Genomic DNA, 17,957 nt, shown 5'->3' with positions numbered 1-17,957 from the left:
CTCACCCGCCGCCTCTCCCCTTCCCTTTGTAGCCACTACAGCGACGAGCCGGAGCTGATGCCCAAGACGCCGTCGCAGAAGAACCGGCAGCGGAGGAAGCGCCTTTCCACCCTGCAGGCGGAGAACCAGGAGCTGGGCAGGAAGAGGTAGGCCCGCCGGGGCCCTCCCGTGAGGAGGGGCCGGGAGCCGGGAGAGCTATAACCCGGAAAGTGCCGCTTGGGAGGGGACGAGTCGGCGGAAGGTAAAGCACACGGCTCAGCGCCTGGGGAAGGGGGGAGCTCGTGGGAGACTGAGACAATCTGCTGTAAAAGCTCGTACGAAGATAATGTCCTCCCCACAGCGTGTCCCGTGGTGTCCCCTCCTTTATCCTTAAGTTAAAGGTCTGGTTGGACCCTGTGCTCCGGAGAGCTAGTGGCCTGAAAATGTGGTAACACCACGGTTCTCATGAAAAGCACTGCTATTTGGCACTCGGTTCCATTTTATATCTATGCCTTTCTTTCTCTGTCTAGCTCTTCTTTCTCTGTGTAGCTCAGTGATTATGTACGTCAACCACATTCTGCAGCTCTGTGTATATTGAGCTCTTAAGAGGGGCTTGTCCCAGATATTTTAGCTTTGTTTCTTGGTGCGTTCCCGTTTCTGCATGGAAGGACTTCGATCTATTCATGAATCTAGTTCCAATCTAATGTGCTCTTTCTATTATTAGGTTATCTAGAAGGAGGAATAACAGTCTCAAACTGGTACCCTCCACACGATATTCTCAACGACTCCGAAATGAAGAAAACCTGGAGCTAATCAGGGCTGAGGCCAAAGAATTCTCTCCACCTCAACGTGTGACAAGATCCCAGGCTGCATCACTTGCTAAAAGCTCAGAGGTCCTTCCTGAGACCCCTCCTGTCCAGCAAGTAGAAAGGAAGGGTCCCGTAGAAGCTGATGTCAGTGATCACATTAGTACTGAGATACACCTCCGGAAGAATGCATCTAAACCAGCAGAGAAGCTCTCCACAACCATCCTCTTGAGCTCAGATGATGGTTCTCCGAAGGAAAGCAGGGTTTCCAAATCGCCACCTGTGCCTGCAGCCTCTGAGCTGATGGTCCCTCATACCCCTGAGGCAAACGATGCAGGAGAAAGTGAGGCTGCATCTGAACTAAAGACAGCAAAGGCAGCTAACACTACAGTCATTTTAAGTGAAGAGTCTAGGCTGGAGGAGGTAGATGTCTCTGCTCAGGTACAAGAGGGGTCGGATAAGGAGCCTTCCCAGCGCATAAGGGATAGCCCAGGGACCCCGACAGGCTCTAGGCTGAGCCGTCGGTCGGTGCGCAGAAGTCTGATGGGTAAAACTTCCATGACTCGCAGAACCTCCTTGGCAGAGAAATACTCACTAGCCAGCAAGAGGGAAAGTATGATCCGGAAATCTATCGCTAGGACAACGATCAAAAGGAAGGCAGCTCGAAAGTCATCTGTGCCCTCCAGTCGCATGGATGGTAAGTTTGAATGTCACCAGATCGGCTTGCTTTGCACCTTTCCCACTTTCTTGTTAATCTGCTGCTTTCCACTGCTGAAAGAAAACAATGTTATGGGTTTAGTTCTTCCGTTTGAGTGCAGCAGGCTAGACAAGCTGCACTTAAGCACGGATGTTCTAACTGGCCTTCTAGAGACCTGTGTGAACAGAGAAACCTGGGAAACTGTGCTAGTTCATGGCCTATGAATTCAGCCTTGTAAATCTTGTGGAGAACAGCCTTAATGTCTTCTGACTTGCTGTGGTGGTAGCTTGCAAAGCTAAGGAGGAAGCTGGCAAACGGGGTTTGTTGCTGCTGGTGTCTGCTTAAAAGGGTTACGGGCTCTCACAAAGGCCTGTGTGTTTTCTGGGAAATGAGGAAGCTATCACAAATTCACCGCTCTTTAATCAGAATCTGGCTGCTAGTTCTAGAGCTTCTGTTTTGAGAAGAGAATTTTGAGATTGAACTTTGTAAACTTATTAAAAGTCTTCTGAGCTTTTACGGTTTGCAAGAGAGACAGGTTTCAGCAAAGGACAAACAGATTTAAATGTTCTGCCATGCTACTGGAATGGAAGCATTGGGTTTAGTGCACGAGAACAAAGTGAGAGATATAACCTCTCTTTTTTTCTTTTTTTTTTTTTTTTTAAGCTGAGGGAAAGAAGTGGCTAGTAAATGGTGGACTGGTAAATGGGTCCTGAAATGCAGGTGATGCAAGAGAGAACCTCTTCCATGCAATTTGATGTTGAGGAGAGATTGGCTCTTTTGTACAGCATACTTCTTTGAAGGGAGAACTAATACAGCTGGAATAACATTACTTTAATGTGTAAATCTGCAGTGTTCTATCTGTGTGGGATTTCCTGTATAAAACTGTCTTTTCTTGAAGAGTTATCCTATTTTTGCTGTAGAAGGATATAGGTGGACAAACATTGTAGTATTTTTTTCCATACCAATTTAACTGTCGTAGCTGAATGTTTTTCCAGAACTGGAGCACTGCAGTGCCTAGTACAGGATTTCCTGTACTGGTAACAGGGTAGTGTGAAGTGCTGTGTTAAGTTTCTAAGCGCAGTGTTGAGGGCTCCCTCAGTAAAAAAATGAAACCAAAGGGAAGTCTTCTGATCTGTAACTTTGAAGAGGCACTGAAGTAGCTTTATCTACCTAGTTTAAATGCTCAGTCCGTGTTGTCTGGATCTGGATTACCTGGGAGATTTAATGAAAGCTTTATTTCATCCCTCTACACTACTTGACATGACTGTTCTGCCTAGTGAAAATTTCCAGGTGTAAGGAGAGGAACTGCGATGTTTCAGGTGGCTCCAGTTGAGCTGGTTAATGTCTGAAAGCCCATAGCATGTTAGTCGGCTGCAGAGTGTGTCTGCTATGTCTCTGATGCATCAGATCTTGCACTGGATACATGTGCAGCATGTCTGTTTGCACTTCCTTTGATAACATCTGCGATGAAAGTATGGGAGCAGCTTGCACGCTCTCACTACGCAAAGTCTGCCCTTGTGTACTCTGCCCAGGCTGAAGCTGCATTGCCTTCTTAATTATTAACAGCAGTTTCTGGCTGTGCTGGTACTTAAAAGCTAGCTGCCGTTGAGCCAGCTGGAATGCTTAGCAGGAAGAAGCATTCGGACTGTAAATAATGCTGGTTTTAACTACTGCTAATATCTCAGTGCGGCTGTGCAAAATGAGTCTGAGCCCAAACCTAGTCACTCCTAATGTAAGCTCATTGAATAGCACTTTGAACTCATTTATAATTGAAAACATCTGTTTTCTTATATTAAAATTGCAGGCAGCATTTTCTCTAGTGCTACTTGGGTATATTCAGCTGCCCTAACTTGTAGCAGCATGTGTTTGAATTGCAGGCAATAACCCCGGAGGCAGAGCAAATGCCTCTACAACAGCCTTGAGTGAACTTCAGTCCTACAAAGAGTCTTGGCTTGCACCTGTACCTTACAGCTCTGGCATTTTTTTTCTTTTCCTGCAGTCTCCAGCTCTGGAGAGGTGCCAGAGGAGGAAGAAACAGTTGTCAAAACTGGGTGAGACTACTTTTAAGATATTTCTTTATTCTTAATATCCTGCTTGGAGGACTCTTTTGCAGTGACGTTCTTGGTATAAAATGTACTGCTTGCAGATAACAAGTGGCTTCCCAGTTTCCTTGATGTTATTAAACATGACTGCCTTTTTTCTTTATTTTTTTTTTCTAGGCCTCCTCCTGGACATTGTACCCCCTCCAAATTGGTAAGATTTGAGCAGAGATTAAAAGCATTTCTGTTTGTGTGGACTTGTGAGCAAAATGTGTTGAATACACCTCTCATTTGTTAATGGGGAATTAGGGAGCTCTGGCCACAGATTGCCCGACTTGGTCAACAGGCTGCTTAGCACTTGAATAAAGAAGGTATGGAGCACTTGACTTGCAAAAAAAAAAAATCGGCAAAACAAAAACCAGTAAAGTTTTATTTGGAAAATGAGGACGTGTGACCCAAGGCTTATTTTGGATGCAAGTAGAGGTATTCTGTCAGCATGGTGTTACGATCTCAGATGCTTTCAAAGCCAAGGCTAGCTTTGACTGGAAAATAGCATTCTCTGTCATTTTTGTGTAAATAGATTTAAATGTAAATGGTGGGCTGATGCACACCAGCGCTGAATACCGGCCTTGGTATTGCTGACATTCAGAGTCAAGTCCTGCTTTCTGGGTCTTGCTTGTGAACCTCTTGCCTAGAGTTCAGTTGTATGAAAATTCAATCCTGAAACTATACAGATAAAGAACCTTCTTATAATTCAGGGAAGTTTTAGTGTCTTGGACAGAGTTTGTACACTGTTACTGTTTCTGTATTTTTAAAGCTTCTTTTGACCTTTTTGTTAGTCCTGCAGATTATTCTAAGCTTGTCAGTTTGTCTTAAGACAACCACAGAAATTTGTAAATATCATTCAGGTCAAAACATCCGTCCACAATTCTCACTGCCCTCCTGAGGAAGAAATCCCAGGATTAGTCAGTGTTTTGTCCAGAATAGTTTTCAGTAAGCAAAGACTGAATTAACGGAGCAGAACTCTGTGGCCTTAAGCACTCCTGTAAACAAGGATAGGCTTATGCATGCTTTTATGGCTGTGCTTGTCAGTAGATCTGCAAGAGTTCAAATAAACTCGTTTTTTCTAGTACCTGTGGATTTTTAGCTTGCCTGAGTTACAATTGTAGAAAAGCTTAAAGCGAAAATGGGGAGGAGGGAAAAATGAACAGTCTGCTTTGCAGATCTGTGAATAAAGGACTTGAATCTTTTGTTTCTGTACCCTGATGGATTCATAAATACAGTCTAGTCCTCGTAGTCTATTTGATCTATCCTTGATCCTTGTCTTATATCTCTGTATCGCTGCTTTTGGGAGTGGGACCTTGTAGCCTGTCCCATTCTCAGGTTACCTTACCCTACCTATCTATCTATCAGCAATTTTCTTGGCAAACCAAACATAGTTTGGTTTCTGCCAGAGACTTCCTTTGGGAGCTGTGAGCAGTGTGAAAATGTGGTGACTTTGCAGCCCTTTCAAACCAGAAAGTGTCTTTGTCTATAGGAAGATATAAAGACCGTACATGTATGCATGCTGTTACTTGAAGGTCAGATTCTTCTCAGGCCTGATCTTGAATTAATTAGATCTATGTCCTTCTGTTGGGCTACAAGATTCTTCCTATGCCTAGCCTTAGGATAAGAGCCTACAAAAGCATTTGGGGAGGATAAAGTTTCCATACTTCTTCCCATCTTCTTTTTGTCTGCCAGCCTACATGCTGGCCAACATGGGTTTGGGGAGTGGAGTTAATGCTTGCTTTGCTAACAGAGTGCAGATTTCAAAAGCCACTGTGGGCACTCTCACAGGCACATAAAACCATTATCGCAGCAGGAGTGATTTTATATTGGTATAAGTGCAAAGACGGCAAATAGCAATGCATATCACAGTCATAACAGAAACAGATAAATCAAGGCAATGAGCTGTTTTTGCTGTCTCCCTGTCTGTCCATTCATCACTCCTAAGTAAAGTGAGCCCTGCCTGACTCTTTGCCAGAAGTCCAGCAAGTATAAACAGATTTCCAACTTGAAATGCTTTTGTCCTTAATAGTTTATGAGTTTGTTCAGTTTAAGCAGTGTGTCCCTCCTTGCAGATACTCATGTTCTGTTAATGTCCGTGCTTCTAGACATCAAGGAATTTACCAAGATGGTGTCCTGAGGTATTTTTCGCGGCTGGAGGTTAGGACTTCACTCTGGGTACTGGCACCAATACTTTATACGGTGCATGTGGGCTTTGCATTCTCTGGTAATGTTGCAGTGTCCTTGACAGAATGACATCACGATTTGAAGCAGTTTCCTGTGTGAGAACTGTGCTGAAACCCATTTGCTTTTCCTACAGAAGCCTCAAAGTCCTCGAATGTCACTTCGCTCTCGAACCATCAGCAGAAATGAACAGCTGCAGGAGACGAGCAACAATGGTAGCTTCCAGAGGATTTTTGTGGCAGAATTTTAAAAAGTCATCACTTTGTTGGGAGGCTGACTGGGAAGTTTGAAAGATTGACTAGTTAATTGAGAGCCCAGTTTGAAAGACTAATCTAATCTTTGACAAGTGAGGATTTGTTTCAAGAGATGAGCAGTTAGAAAATTCTGTGCTGGAGTTATTTTCCACCCTGAGAAGCACATGGAAATAGATGTAATGAAGATGGAGGGTTCCATGTTCTTAAGGGTATGGGAGGCCTAGTTAAACTCCATTTCCGAAGCAAGCGGTTGCTCTGCATCTGTGCAGAACGCAATAGTGTTGCATTAGTGCAAACTGCGTACCACAAATTACTTTAGACAGTTTTGTTTTATTTTGTATTTCTAGGTTTGAATGGCGCTCTGTGGTTGCTTGCTGAAAGCAAGAAAGGTCCTGCTGTGCATAATTCATGGCAGTCTTTTTGCTATTTAGTGAGCTGCTAAATCTGTTGTCTGCTTTCACAGCTGTGTTGGAAGGGATTTTTTTTTTTAATTGTGCTAGCAGTAACTGTGTAACTGTGTTTTCTTTCAGAAAGCAACTTAAATAAGAATGGGGAGACCCAGGAACCACCCCAGAGTGCCAGGTATGTTCATAGAATCATTCCAGTGGGAAGGTGCTTCTGGAGATCTGTAGTCCAGTTCAAAGCAGATTCAACACTGAAATACTGTTAAATGGTCTCACTGTTTTGTCGCCTCAGTGTTTTGGTTTTGTGTTTTTTCAAACTTTTGCTGTAAGTTTTCTCTGCTCCTATGAAAAGAGGATTTAATCTGTATCTTCTGTCACATTAGAAATTTTTTAACTACTTGTGCATACACAGTGAAACATCTTTTAAGCTAGTATAGACCTTTTTTTAAACCTGACTTCGAGAAAATCAGGAGGATTTGCCATGTATAATGGACTATATTTTCCTCACAGGAGAAAGCCAAGTTACAAAAGAGCTGTGGATGAACGCTATGACAATCAGCAAGCGGAAGATGGAGGGCTTTCTCCTCCAAGAAGAAAGACCCCATCCCCTACCTTTCCAGCCAGCAAAGTAAGATTGTTGTAACCCTGGGGTACTTCACTGAGACCTGTTTCTTACTCACTCTCCTGAGGATCGTTTTTGGCATTCCTCTCATAGGTTGTACGTCCTTTCAAAACGTTTTTGCACACTGTGCAGAAGAACCAGCTCCTCATGACGCCAAGCTCTGTGGGGAGAAATGGAGTAATAAAATCTTTTATCAGGTACAACACTCCTCTCCAGTCTGATCCCAAGGTAAGACGAGACTGTGTTGTAAGCTAGTACAGGATGGTCTGATGAGTGTCTTAAGTTAAAACACAGATGTGAAAGAAAGTTTTCAACCCATATTAAACTAAGAAGTAGCTTTAAGCGGACTGTTTACACTTACATAAACTAAATAAAATTGTGATTAGTCAGCTTCCTAAAGAGTTCTAAACTTTATTACTGTAGCATCCCCCTGTGATATTAGTGAGTACCAGATGGGAATGAAAACTTGGAAACAAAAATCAAGGGGATTTTGAATACAGCAGTTGAAGTGTATACATAACTGAAGTCTGCCATCCAAAGTCTCCTTTCTAGGACTTCTCTAATGAGTGAGATCTGAGCAAATGCCTCTTAAATCCAAGCTTCTGATGTTCTGAAGTTCTTCCTGCTTCAAAGGTCAGAAAAAACATGAGCCTGTCCTGAATAGGAGGCTGCTGGCTCAATGAGACAAGTATGCCAGTGTACAAATCTAATAGGTATCAGTATCAATGCAGTCTAGTTGTTGCAACCAGCAAAGACAAACAACACACCTTTGCAGTTTGCCGGCAGATGCATCTACCTATGCAATACCACTGTGAAGTTTACAGTGTCACAAGGGAAGCACCTATACCCTGAACAGAGTAGTTTTTTGAGTGGATGGGATTTGAGAAGATCTGGTTCTAGATTTCCCAAGGGAGTGGGTTTTCCCTGTGTTCTGCTTACACAGGAGAGTTTGGTCATAAATCATGATCATTTAATTACATGGGCTGGACTTGCAGTAGGAATACTACCTGCATCACTGATGGGCAGCCCTCACTCTTACCTGATCTGCATTTAAATTTGGTATTTAACTTGGAAGAGAAGTCAATGTTCAAGGAAAAGCAGGTTTCAATCAGTGTGCTGTAGTTCCTCTTCCAGAACAGCTCTCCGATAGTGTCGGGCAAGTACGAGGGTATAGCTTCACGGATACACCCAGGGACGTGCTAGAAGCTGGCATGCCAAGCATAGATTGCTCATACTTCTAATACCCAACAACTTGCCTGCAGAATAAGGTTGTTCTAGGGCTTGTTTTCACTTGCACAAGAATTGGGCAGGGAAAGGAGGGCATACTGCAGAAACTGGTTTTCCTGCGTCTAGCTTTTATTTGGCAACCTAGTATCAGAAATTCTTTGTATTGCTTAAAGCTATCACAGTTGTACTGCTTAGAGTCTTGCTGTGCTCCAGCAGATAAGAGAAGTCTATCATTAGGAAATAGTGAAGGATTCAAGCTTCAGTCTTTTTTGACATTAGTGTCTGTATTGGTAAAGGAGCCGATATGATGAGAAAAGAGTCTTCTGACTAGTGCATCCTTTGTTGCTGTCAGTTCATTTAATGTTATATTTTAGATTTCATTCCAGTGCAGACAACTTCCCCTCAGGACTTTTTCTGTGTGGGGGCTAAACATAACTAAATAGCACCAGAACAATAAGATATAATCGTTAGTTTTAAGTTAGCCAGTTTGGCTACTAATGACACCAACCATTTATGACATGGAGCCCAGCATAAAGTAATCACTTGAATATTTCACTGTGCTTATCAAGACCAGGCCTGTCATAATTAGGCATCTGCAGTATCAAATCTGACATTAAATTAGTTTATCTTAATCTGTTTGTTGTGACTGTAGTGATGGCTGGGTCTTGCTCTTCTAACTGACAGTATACTTAGGCCGAGTTACCTAGACTGTTTGGAAAAATGGGACAAATGCCCTGCATTTCTGTCTAGATGACATATGGGGCTGACTGTGTGCTTAAAACAAGCTGTAAGCACTCTGTCTAAATGGTGGTGGTTTACCATGAGATAAAGCTTTGTGGAAAGCAGAGATGCTAGTGGGAGCTCTGAGTTGAAGCAAGCAAGGTGTTTCCTAGAGCACCATCTGTCCCCTTTGCTCACTGCAGGAAGTCAGTATCATTGCCAAGCATTAGCACTGCTTTTTTGCTTCTTTTTACCAACATAAATCACAGTGCTGTCTATCTGCAGGCTCTGTGGTAGCTGCCTGGACTTCAGGAGCCTATGCTTCTGTTTCAACTTCACAGCTTCTTCTCTTGCTCTCCAAGATTAACCCCACTGTCTTGTTTTCCATCGCATCTGTTCCCAAACATCCGTCCCCACATCACAGGCTACCTGAGCTCTGTTTCAGGCTTGTTACCTTTGGTTCTGGGTGTCATTCCTTGGTGTTACCTCTGGGCCCTTACTTAACCTATGCAAATTGAGGTAGAAAGAAGCCCTGGCAGGTGGGTATAATTACATTTCAATCCACCTCAGGAAAAGGAGAGACAGAAGCTAGAGACTCTGAGGAAAAAGCAAGAAGCCGAGCAGCTGAGAAAACAAAAACTGGAGGAAGAAAAGAAACGGCGACTAGAAGAGGCAAAGCTGTGAGTATATGCTTTCTCCCTTGTCTGGACTGCTCTCTCTGCACCTGTAGGTTCCTATGTCTAGGCCTTTTATCTTGCAGAGTCCATACATGCAGCAAAAATTCTTGTCAGCTTGCTCTTGCACCGTAAAGACAGTATTTGTTCTCATAGTATCTATCTATAGTGTCTAGAATGTTCATAAAGAGTTAACTATCCTAGCTGACAGCTTCTTCAGCTTTTCATCTTGAGTCTCCTGTCTTGGATGAAGCTTAAAATAATTGTTAATGTTTAAATGAATGGTGTATTTGGTTTGTTGAATTTTGTGCTGTCCAAGAGCTGTGTCTGTTGGCCTTGTATTTGAGTTATAAGGAACTCATCTAGCTGGACTACAATGATGAAGTTGAGCTGTCCTATAGGAAGCGTGAGGAGCGCCTGCGCAAAGTGTTGCAAGCTCGGGAGCGGGCAGAGCAGATAGAGGAAGAGAGGAAAAGGCGCATTGAGCAGAAGATAGCTCTGTTTGATGAGAAGACAGAGAAGGTAAGGCTCAATATACCTATAAAGTTTATTTGGGAGAATAAATAATCTATTGAGGTAGATGATGCTGCATGAGCATGCCTTCCAGAAAGAGGGGAACTAAGGCAGCTGAAATCTAGAGAACAAACTGAAGAACAGTTGAATAAAAAACTTTCCAGAAACTTGGTTATTGTGAGTGACTGCCTTTCTCTTGGTTGCAGTAAGTGGCAGAAGGAAGACCCTCATTTTGCAGATTTATGAATCTAAATGGGCTTTATTAAGGCTCTGTTAGTCAGATGGAAGAACTTCAAGTAGATAAAGCCAACCTAATGGCCCTGAGGCTTTATCTACTTGAAGTTGATCTCCCATCTGACTAATAGATGAAGAGGTGAAAATAAACATACTTCCTCCAGACCCTTTCTTGTATCTGAGACTTCCAGATAATTTGCACATGTGACCATAGCAGTCATTTGTCTGCTTTAATTATCTCCATCTGCTTATTTCATTGTTCTGAGAATATATTCTGATGGCTTTTGTGGTATTAATGTATAAATACCAGAATAGGATCAGCTCTTCCTGTGGAGATGTAAAAGAAGGTCATTTCCCTAAATACTACCTTTTTAAAATAAAGCACAGGTCCCATTGGCTCTTGGTGGCAAAAAAGGAAGCTTTTTTCCCCAGGAAAGGGTGGGAGCTCTGCATCTTTGACACTTACTGCTATGATATTTGACATGCACAGCGAACTGTCCCGTCTTGAGACAGGTATTCGACTAGCTCTGTGTGTGTCTTAGGTGCGGGAAGAAAGGTTGGCAGAAGAGAGGATCAAAAAGAAAGCAGCTGCGAAGAAAATGGAAGAAGCAGAGGCCCGGCGCAGGCATGATGAAGAGGCCAGAAAACAAAAAGCACTGCAGCAGGTCTGTGCTGGAGCCCATCCTATCATCCTGTATGCAATTAGAATGGCCACAGTCTTTGTAAGCAAGGAATTCAGCGCGAGTACTAACACAAACTGAGTGAAAATTAGTGTAGCAGAGAGGCTTTGTCCTTAAAGCTCTCTGCAGTGTTGTGCTTCCTGCTTCCTCCTGCAATATGTTGTAAGCTGTTAGCGGTGGTTGTGACCCACATTTCTTCCGCAGTTCTGGACAGATTCTTACTAAAGACCTCAATTTGTGGATCAAGTATTAAAATCTCTCAGTCAAACCTGTCTCTTGGAGATCCAGAGCATGGTGGCCAGTAGGCCCTTAGGTACATTGTGGGCAGGGAAAGGCCAGCATTGAAATAGTTGGAGAGATGATGCACCTACCTTGAAAGCACTGGGAGTTTAGCCCTGAGTTGTTTCCCTGCTGTGCAGTGATAGGTGCTAGACACTTGGGTTAAATAAGGTGTTCCTGCTCCTTTACTCTGGAGCCTGTTGCTGTACAATGTAAGGTGAGTAATTGCCTTGTTGGACTTACCAGGAGGAGGAGGAACGTCGGCACAAAGAGCTAATGCAGAAGAGGAAGGAAGAGGAGCAGGAACGTGCCAGGAAGATTGCTGAGCAGAGACAGGCAGAACAGGAGCGAGAGAAACAGCTGGCTGCAGAGAGAGAGCTGGAGAGGAAGAAGGAACAGGAGAGGATCCAGGCAGAAAAGTAAGACAATATCCATGTGTGTACTAAATTCTGTGCTGGGACTTTGAAAAGAAGCAGGAACAGAGGGCACTAGTGAAAGGCTCAAGCAAGGAAGAGATACTTTGTGCTGTTGGCACAAGTCTGGACCGTCATGGGTACTGAGCTGCCAAGAAGAAATTCTGGGCTCAATAACATAGGCGGTATGGTGGGGAGTGCTCTGAAAAGCTGTGAAAAAGAGGGGTTTGCAGCAGGCAGTGGATGGGAGGGTACCCCTGTGTGCTTTTGAGAGTAATGATCTGTTGCTGTGGTTCTCAGGCTTCGTGAACAGCAGGAGAAGGCTGCTCGTCTGCAGAAGGAAGTGTTGGCTGCTAAAGAACAACTCCAGAAGGAGACGGAGAAGAAAGAAGTATGTACTCTCTTTTTTGTAGATGGGTAGAGCCACATGGGTCTGACTTCAGTAGCCATTACTGTTAAGAGCAGCCGAGCTGTGAAGTTGTTAAGAACCCTGATGAGTGAGTTGTTGCACTTCTGAACTTGAGCCAGCCCAAGGTGCTTTTACCCAGAGTCTGTTCTCTGTCTATTTCAGAAGGTGTGCTTGCTCTCTTTAGGTGGCAGCAGTGCAAGAGGAAAGGACAGATAACACATGTGTTGAAGTGAGATTTTTCAGCTTTTCCCCCTTTCTGTGCCCAGGTGTATCTGTACCTCTCTTGATATCAAGCCCACAGGTGGTGTTCAGGTAGCTTTTGGAATGTCCCTTCTGAAGGATTTGCACACAGCTATTGCTGGGAATTGGTAGCAAACCCTTTGCTATTTGGACTGTTGCTTTTTGGTTTACATAAGATCTGTGAGAACTTCTGCTTTCAAGATGATTTGTGAGAAAGAACAGAAGGTTGGAATAGTTGGTTGGAAATTGTCCAACATTTGCCTGAAATCATTGTCGCTCCACTTAGCGTGCTAACACCACAGCTCTGCTGACAGCAGCTGTCCAGCTGCCTCCAGGGTGCTGAATTCCTTGGTGGGCATCCCTGTGTGCCCAGCGAGCCCCTCGCTCTGTCAGTTAGCTTCGTGCAGTTGACAGGCAGCTGGTGGTAGAGCTCTATACAACCTGGCCTGCTGTTAAGCCTGGACGGGATTTATTTCACTTGATTTTAGATGTCTGCTGCTTGAGTTAGCAGCCTCTTGGTTTCCTTTAGATCCAGTAGGAAAAACTAAGCATTTGTAAGGTGAGATTCTTTTGACCTGTTTGGGATGGTTGCTGTACAATGGGATAACTTGGCCTCTAAAGATACTGTTTATTAGTCAAAAAAGAGGCTAAGATCAGTAGCATAGACTTTTCCACCTGCAGATGGTCAGCTGGTTTCTGATGTTTGTATCCTGAAGACACAGTCAGTAGCATGACATCATTGCATTAGCAGAGGAAGGCAGCTAATGCTCTTAAATGGGGAGGTCAATTTGTTTGTGCCACTTTGTGAGGAAAACTCAAACTGTTGCATTGCGTTTGTTCCCTGTCTGCACTGTGTTCAAACTGCTCCTTAGCGTCACAAGTAACAAAGACTTGCAATTAGATGCTTAAATATTTTTCTTGCTTATCAAAAAAAATGGATCCTTGGATTAACAGCGTAGCTTAGTTCATAAAATTAATTCATTTGTGATGTCGGCTTGCCAGCAGGAGGAACAGAGGCTAGCAGAGATGAAGAGTCAGGCGCAAGAGCAGAAGAAACTGCCAGAGGAACAAAAGGCTAAAGATATAGCCCAAATGCAGCACCTAGAAAACAAAGAGGTAATTCTGCTCTCTCTGGTGATATTTCTTTAAGGGATGACATCAGAGAGCTTTGATTCCAGCACTGAGATGCTGTTACCATGGGCAGTTTTACCCTCTGCTTTTTATATTTCCTTTCAATAATGAAGAGATTCTGTAAACTTTTTTCCTGGTTGTCTGAGGTTGACTCCTGGTGGCCTTGAGTATTTAAATGACTTCTGGGGAGTGAAAAGGAGGGAAGGGAAGCAGCAAGTATTTGCCAGGGTTTTCTTGTTGTCTGGATAAGGCAGTGGCTGTTTAAGTTGCCTTGCCTGTCTAAGCTCCTCCTTTTTAAATACTGGATGAACCTCACAGGCGGAAGAGATGCTGAAATAGTGTTGTTTAAGTTCAAAGTTGGAAACAGCCACAGGAAGGCAGCAGAGTCTGCGGAGTAGTATTGCCTTTGGGCCTTGCTGCCGATGGAACTGGAGGAAAACCTGCAGCTGCATGTGCGTCTTGAACACTGAAAACAAATCATGGATCTTTATCCCCTTGCAAAGCTATAAATTTTAATCTCTAAATGCAAACACAGTGAAATATGAGTTAATGTTAATGGACACAAAGCCGTGAATGCTGTCTCTTATGGCGAAGAAAAACTGTTTCCAACCCGTCTCTAGAGATATGTTTCATGGTTGGTGAAATTTGCAGTTTTACATTTTTCTTTATCACTTGCATTTCCCAGTTGTGCTGTTCCCATAAAAATTACAGTACAGTTTGTCCTGAGCTGTTATGTGCATATTCTCTACATGGTAATAATCAGTTTAATATTATTAAACAAGCCCAGAAGTTTGGTTGCAGAGTATTTAAAGCATATTACTTAGCTCCAGCTTTGAGGATGTAACAACTCCATTTAAGCCTTGCTTGAATTGAATGGAATTGCTGTATGTATCTTAGAATGTATGTTAGATGGATCTATTGCTGGCTTGTTCGTGTCATACGTAGCCAATTAAGCAGCTTAATTAAACAGGAGAAGGTAATGCAAAGTCATAATTGGGTCAAAACTTTAGAACTGCCAAACTTCAGGTTTTGCAATTATGCGATAAACCAAGAGGTGGAATATTGAGATACTCTAGTCGACATGCATCTCATTGCAACTTGGAAGCGTAGCACTGCTACTGCATCTAAGGCCTGTGGAATGTATTTGTCTTCTAGAATTCACCTGCCTGCAGTTCATACCAGATGACTCCACAGGCCCAGAAAGACCCAAAGCCCCCTGTGATAAATCCAAACAACTACGGAATGGATCTGAACAGCGACGACTCTACTGATGACGAAAGCCAGCCTCGCAAGCCCATCCCTGCCTGGGCCACTGGTATGTGTTAGCAGGCTGGTATCCGTCTGGAGATCCCCCAGCAAACCCTACTGCAGCTTTGCTCTGACGGATAGTAAGACCTGGTGTAACATTTTGCCCAGTTCCTCCTACTTGTACACTGTAGTTAAAAGTACTAATCTCCAGCAGCGTGGCTGGAGTGCTGAGTCGAGGGCTCCTCTACCACTTGGGGATCTTCTTGTGACAGTGTTGGGGAACAAATACTCTTTTAAACTGCATTAACAGAGCTGCTAGTGACATTTTGCCGACGTGAAAGGAATACTTATGAACTAGTGTTCTGGCCTTGAGCCTGCTTGACATTGATTTGCCTTTAAAAAGAAAAGTAATGCCAGGTGTCATGAAGCAGGTTTCAGACCGGCTGTTGTTTTAGTTCTCAGATACTCAGCTCTATGATTCCATGTTCTACCTACCCCAGGGGAGCTAAGAAGTGGTGGGAAACTAATGGTGTCTGCAGGAAGAAAAGCTGAGAAACATTTCCTCTTTCAAATTGATTGTAGTTCTTGAACAGAATTCAGTACATGCAATGTTTGCCCTCCAAGTGATCTATGGTGAATCTTTAGGCTTAAACAGGGTGCTTTAAAACATCAAAACCTGCAGGATTTCTCCCATTTGCAATCTCAGTGTGATTAGAGGTGAGGAGAGCAGGGACACATTGCATACAACAACAAATTTTTCAATTAAAAAAATTAATGAAAATTTAATCTTTTGTTTCTCCAGGGAATCAGCTTAGCCAAGCTGTAATCCGCCAGTACTACAACCCTCCCAATGTTGATGCACTCTTTGGGGTGATTGCAAGCCCCAAGCTGGAGGACATCTTTTACAAAAGCAAGCCACGCTACTTCAAGCGCACAAGCTCTGCGGTGTGGAATTCCCCACCATTTCCAGGAGCCAAATCGGTTCTAGGTCTGCCGTACAACCTGAAACAGTACTGAGGTGGGCAACGGCTGTTTCTTGTGGAGCAGTGGGTATGCATTTCTGTTTCTCTAGGTGAGAACAGAGTTTACTGTTCAGTATCTGTAAATCTTTAGGTATTAGCGTTGAATAAATGTCAGCTCTTACTGGGCCTCTTGCATTTTCTGTTTTCGGGGCTTATTTTCTCACTGTTAGGCAAAATAGCAAGCTTTTGGGAGATACCGCCTCGGAAAGATGCATCTCCTTTGACCCTTGTCTAAATCTTTACCAATTTAAAGCTCTTTGGGTCATGAGTGCATCACCTAAAGCTACATGATCCTCCACTCTTCAGCCCAGCAGGCCTGGTAGTAGCTGCCAGCAGTAGATGAAAGTTGTACGTCTGTGCTGTCCCTGCCCACCTCCTGGCTGAAGCCAGAGTACCTGTACAGCAAAGGACCACTGTGCACACCTTGGGTAAAATCCAAATATGCACTACGGGTGTTCTCCAGAAGCAAGATATTAGCAGGTGTGGTCTTCTTCATCTCCTGCAAATTGCAAAATGATTTAATCATTTTGTTTTTCAGCAATACACTTTATGGCATCGCCAAGTGCAATTATGTGCATAAGCCAGATTGATACTGATGTTGTTACAGCTCAGGCTGAAATACCCTGAGGATTTTATTGACCTTTCTTCAGTTGTTGGAGAGAGACATGACCCTCAGTGTAATCGTGTCTCCAGGAATAACCAGAGTAGCCTAAACAGGCTTTGTTGTTCTAGGCTTGATTAAGAGAAATTGTACAAAGGTTCAGATAGAATTTTATTTCTGTAATTTAAATTCCGTATATGTGGCACAGATTGGATTGAAAGAATGAGTTTAATCTTAATCCTTCTCCTTCTCTTTTCTCCCCTTGGCTGTTTAATTTCTTCAGCATCAGAACTGGTTTTATTTCTAGGCCTGTTTTGCACTTCATGTTCAATAAGACAGTGTCAAATGGACCATTATCAAAACAGTTTCTTCTTAACAGAAAAATATCAGCTCAGAATTTCAGTTCCAAGAGCACTTGGTGTCTTAGTCGTTCTTTCGACACCTGACTTGCAAACAGCAGACTCTTGTATTCTGTCTGTAACAAGCTCCTGTATAGAGTAGAGGTCTTGGTAGAATGATACTTACTGGAAGATTTTAAGGGAAACAGTTGTGTTAGTTTCTGTAGGTTATTGTGGAAGTCTGTCTTCTGCAACTTAGGCAACCTATATATGGTTCTCACCTCAATCACCTTTGTCTTGCGGCTTGATGTGTTGTAAAGACGGGTGAACGTTCGTGGCTGCAATTTTGGTAAGCAAAAGACTGAAGAACACCGTTTCTGTGTACATACAACTTGGTCCTTTAAAAAAACCCAAACACTGTATGGAGATTATACAATGCGTAAGGAGACTTCTGCCTTTCCTTGTGCATATAGTTAATGTACTGTTTGCAAGTAAATATCTTTAAAATGATGTGGGGTTTTGTATTTAAATGCATCAACTGCTAGATGCTATGCTATTGATCAGTGTTTGTATCTGCGAGATGATTGTACTGTGATAGATGCTCTGTAGATTGAGCTTTGTATTTTAGAATGAACATAACCTTTTTGTAAGACAGCTTGCTGAAATGGCAAAAACTTGTAAGTTGAATGCTATTTGAATGTCTGACAGTTTGATAAAAGTGAGTTAAATCATCTGCTTTGGGCTTCTCTTCTGGATTCATCATAGCTTTTTATTAGAAAAATTACAGTATTTTGGATAGGAACATTCTGTCCAGGAAGAACTTTGTAACTCCTGCTACACTGGAAAATATTTGTGCTTTGGCAACCCTGCGGAATTTGCTGACTAGTTTTACTTTCTTCTTTTGTTCCTGGAAATTGGAAGAGGGACAGTTTGGCATGATGGCATATTCCCAGAAACTTTTGCTAAGGAGTGCATGACTTGAATTCATCTTGAACTAACCTACATCTCTGTAGGTCACTGCTTGTGTAACTTTAGAAAATATTCAGAATTGCTGCCACCAGATGGAGGAAGAACTTCAGTCACAGTCTACAACTGGAGCACTGGTATTTAAAAACACACAAACAAAAAAACCACAAATAGAAATCCCAGGAAATTACAACCTCAAGATTTTAAGAAATATGTTTTCACTCTTGATTTG

At 43.0% G+C, this 17,957-nt stretch overlaps 1 protein-coding gene across 1 annotated transcript; it reads left to right on the top strand.

Moving 5' to 3' along the window:
- Positions 1-27: 27 nt before the first annotated feature.
- On the top strand, positions 28-16,042 carry INCENP (inner centromere protein antigens 135/155kDa; the record flags this gene model as incomplete). The annotated part of the gene is made up of 16 exons (XM_009695245.1): positions 28-146; positions 704-1,482; positions 3,482-3,533; positions 3,702-3,735; positions 5,887-5,965; positions 6,535-6,586; positions 6,919-7,036; positions 7,124-7,258; positions 9,548-9,657; positions 10,053-10,173; positions 10,941-11,063; positions 11,604-11,776; positions 12,071-12,161; positions 13,422-13,535; positions 14,706-14,865; positions 15,601-16,042. Coding segments are annotated over 16 exons (2,475 nt in total), but the record flags the coding sequence as incomplete, so codon positions are not given.
- Positions 16,043-17,957: the final 1,915 nt, after the last annotated feature.

This window comes from Cariama cristata, unplaced genomic scaffold (assembly GCF_000690535.1).
Source record: "Cariama cristata isolate BGI_N322 unplaced genomic scaffold, ASM69053v1 scaffold22612, whole genome shotgun sequence".
In the NCBI taxonomy this organism is placed as follows: domain Eukaryota; kingdom Metazoa; phylum Chordata; class Aves; order Cariamiformes; family Cariamidae; genus Cariama; species Cariama cristata.
Note: the sequence above shows the minus strand (reverse complement) of the source record. Positions and strands in the feature narration are given on the sequence as shown.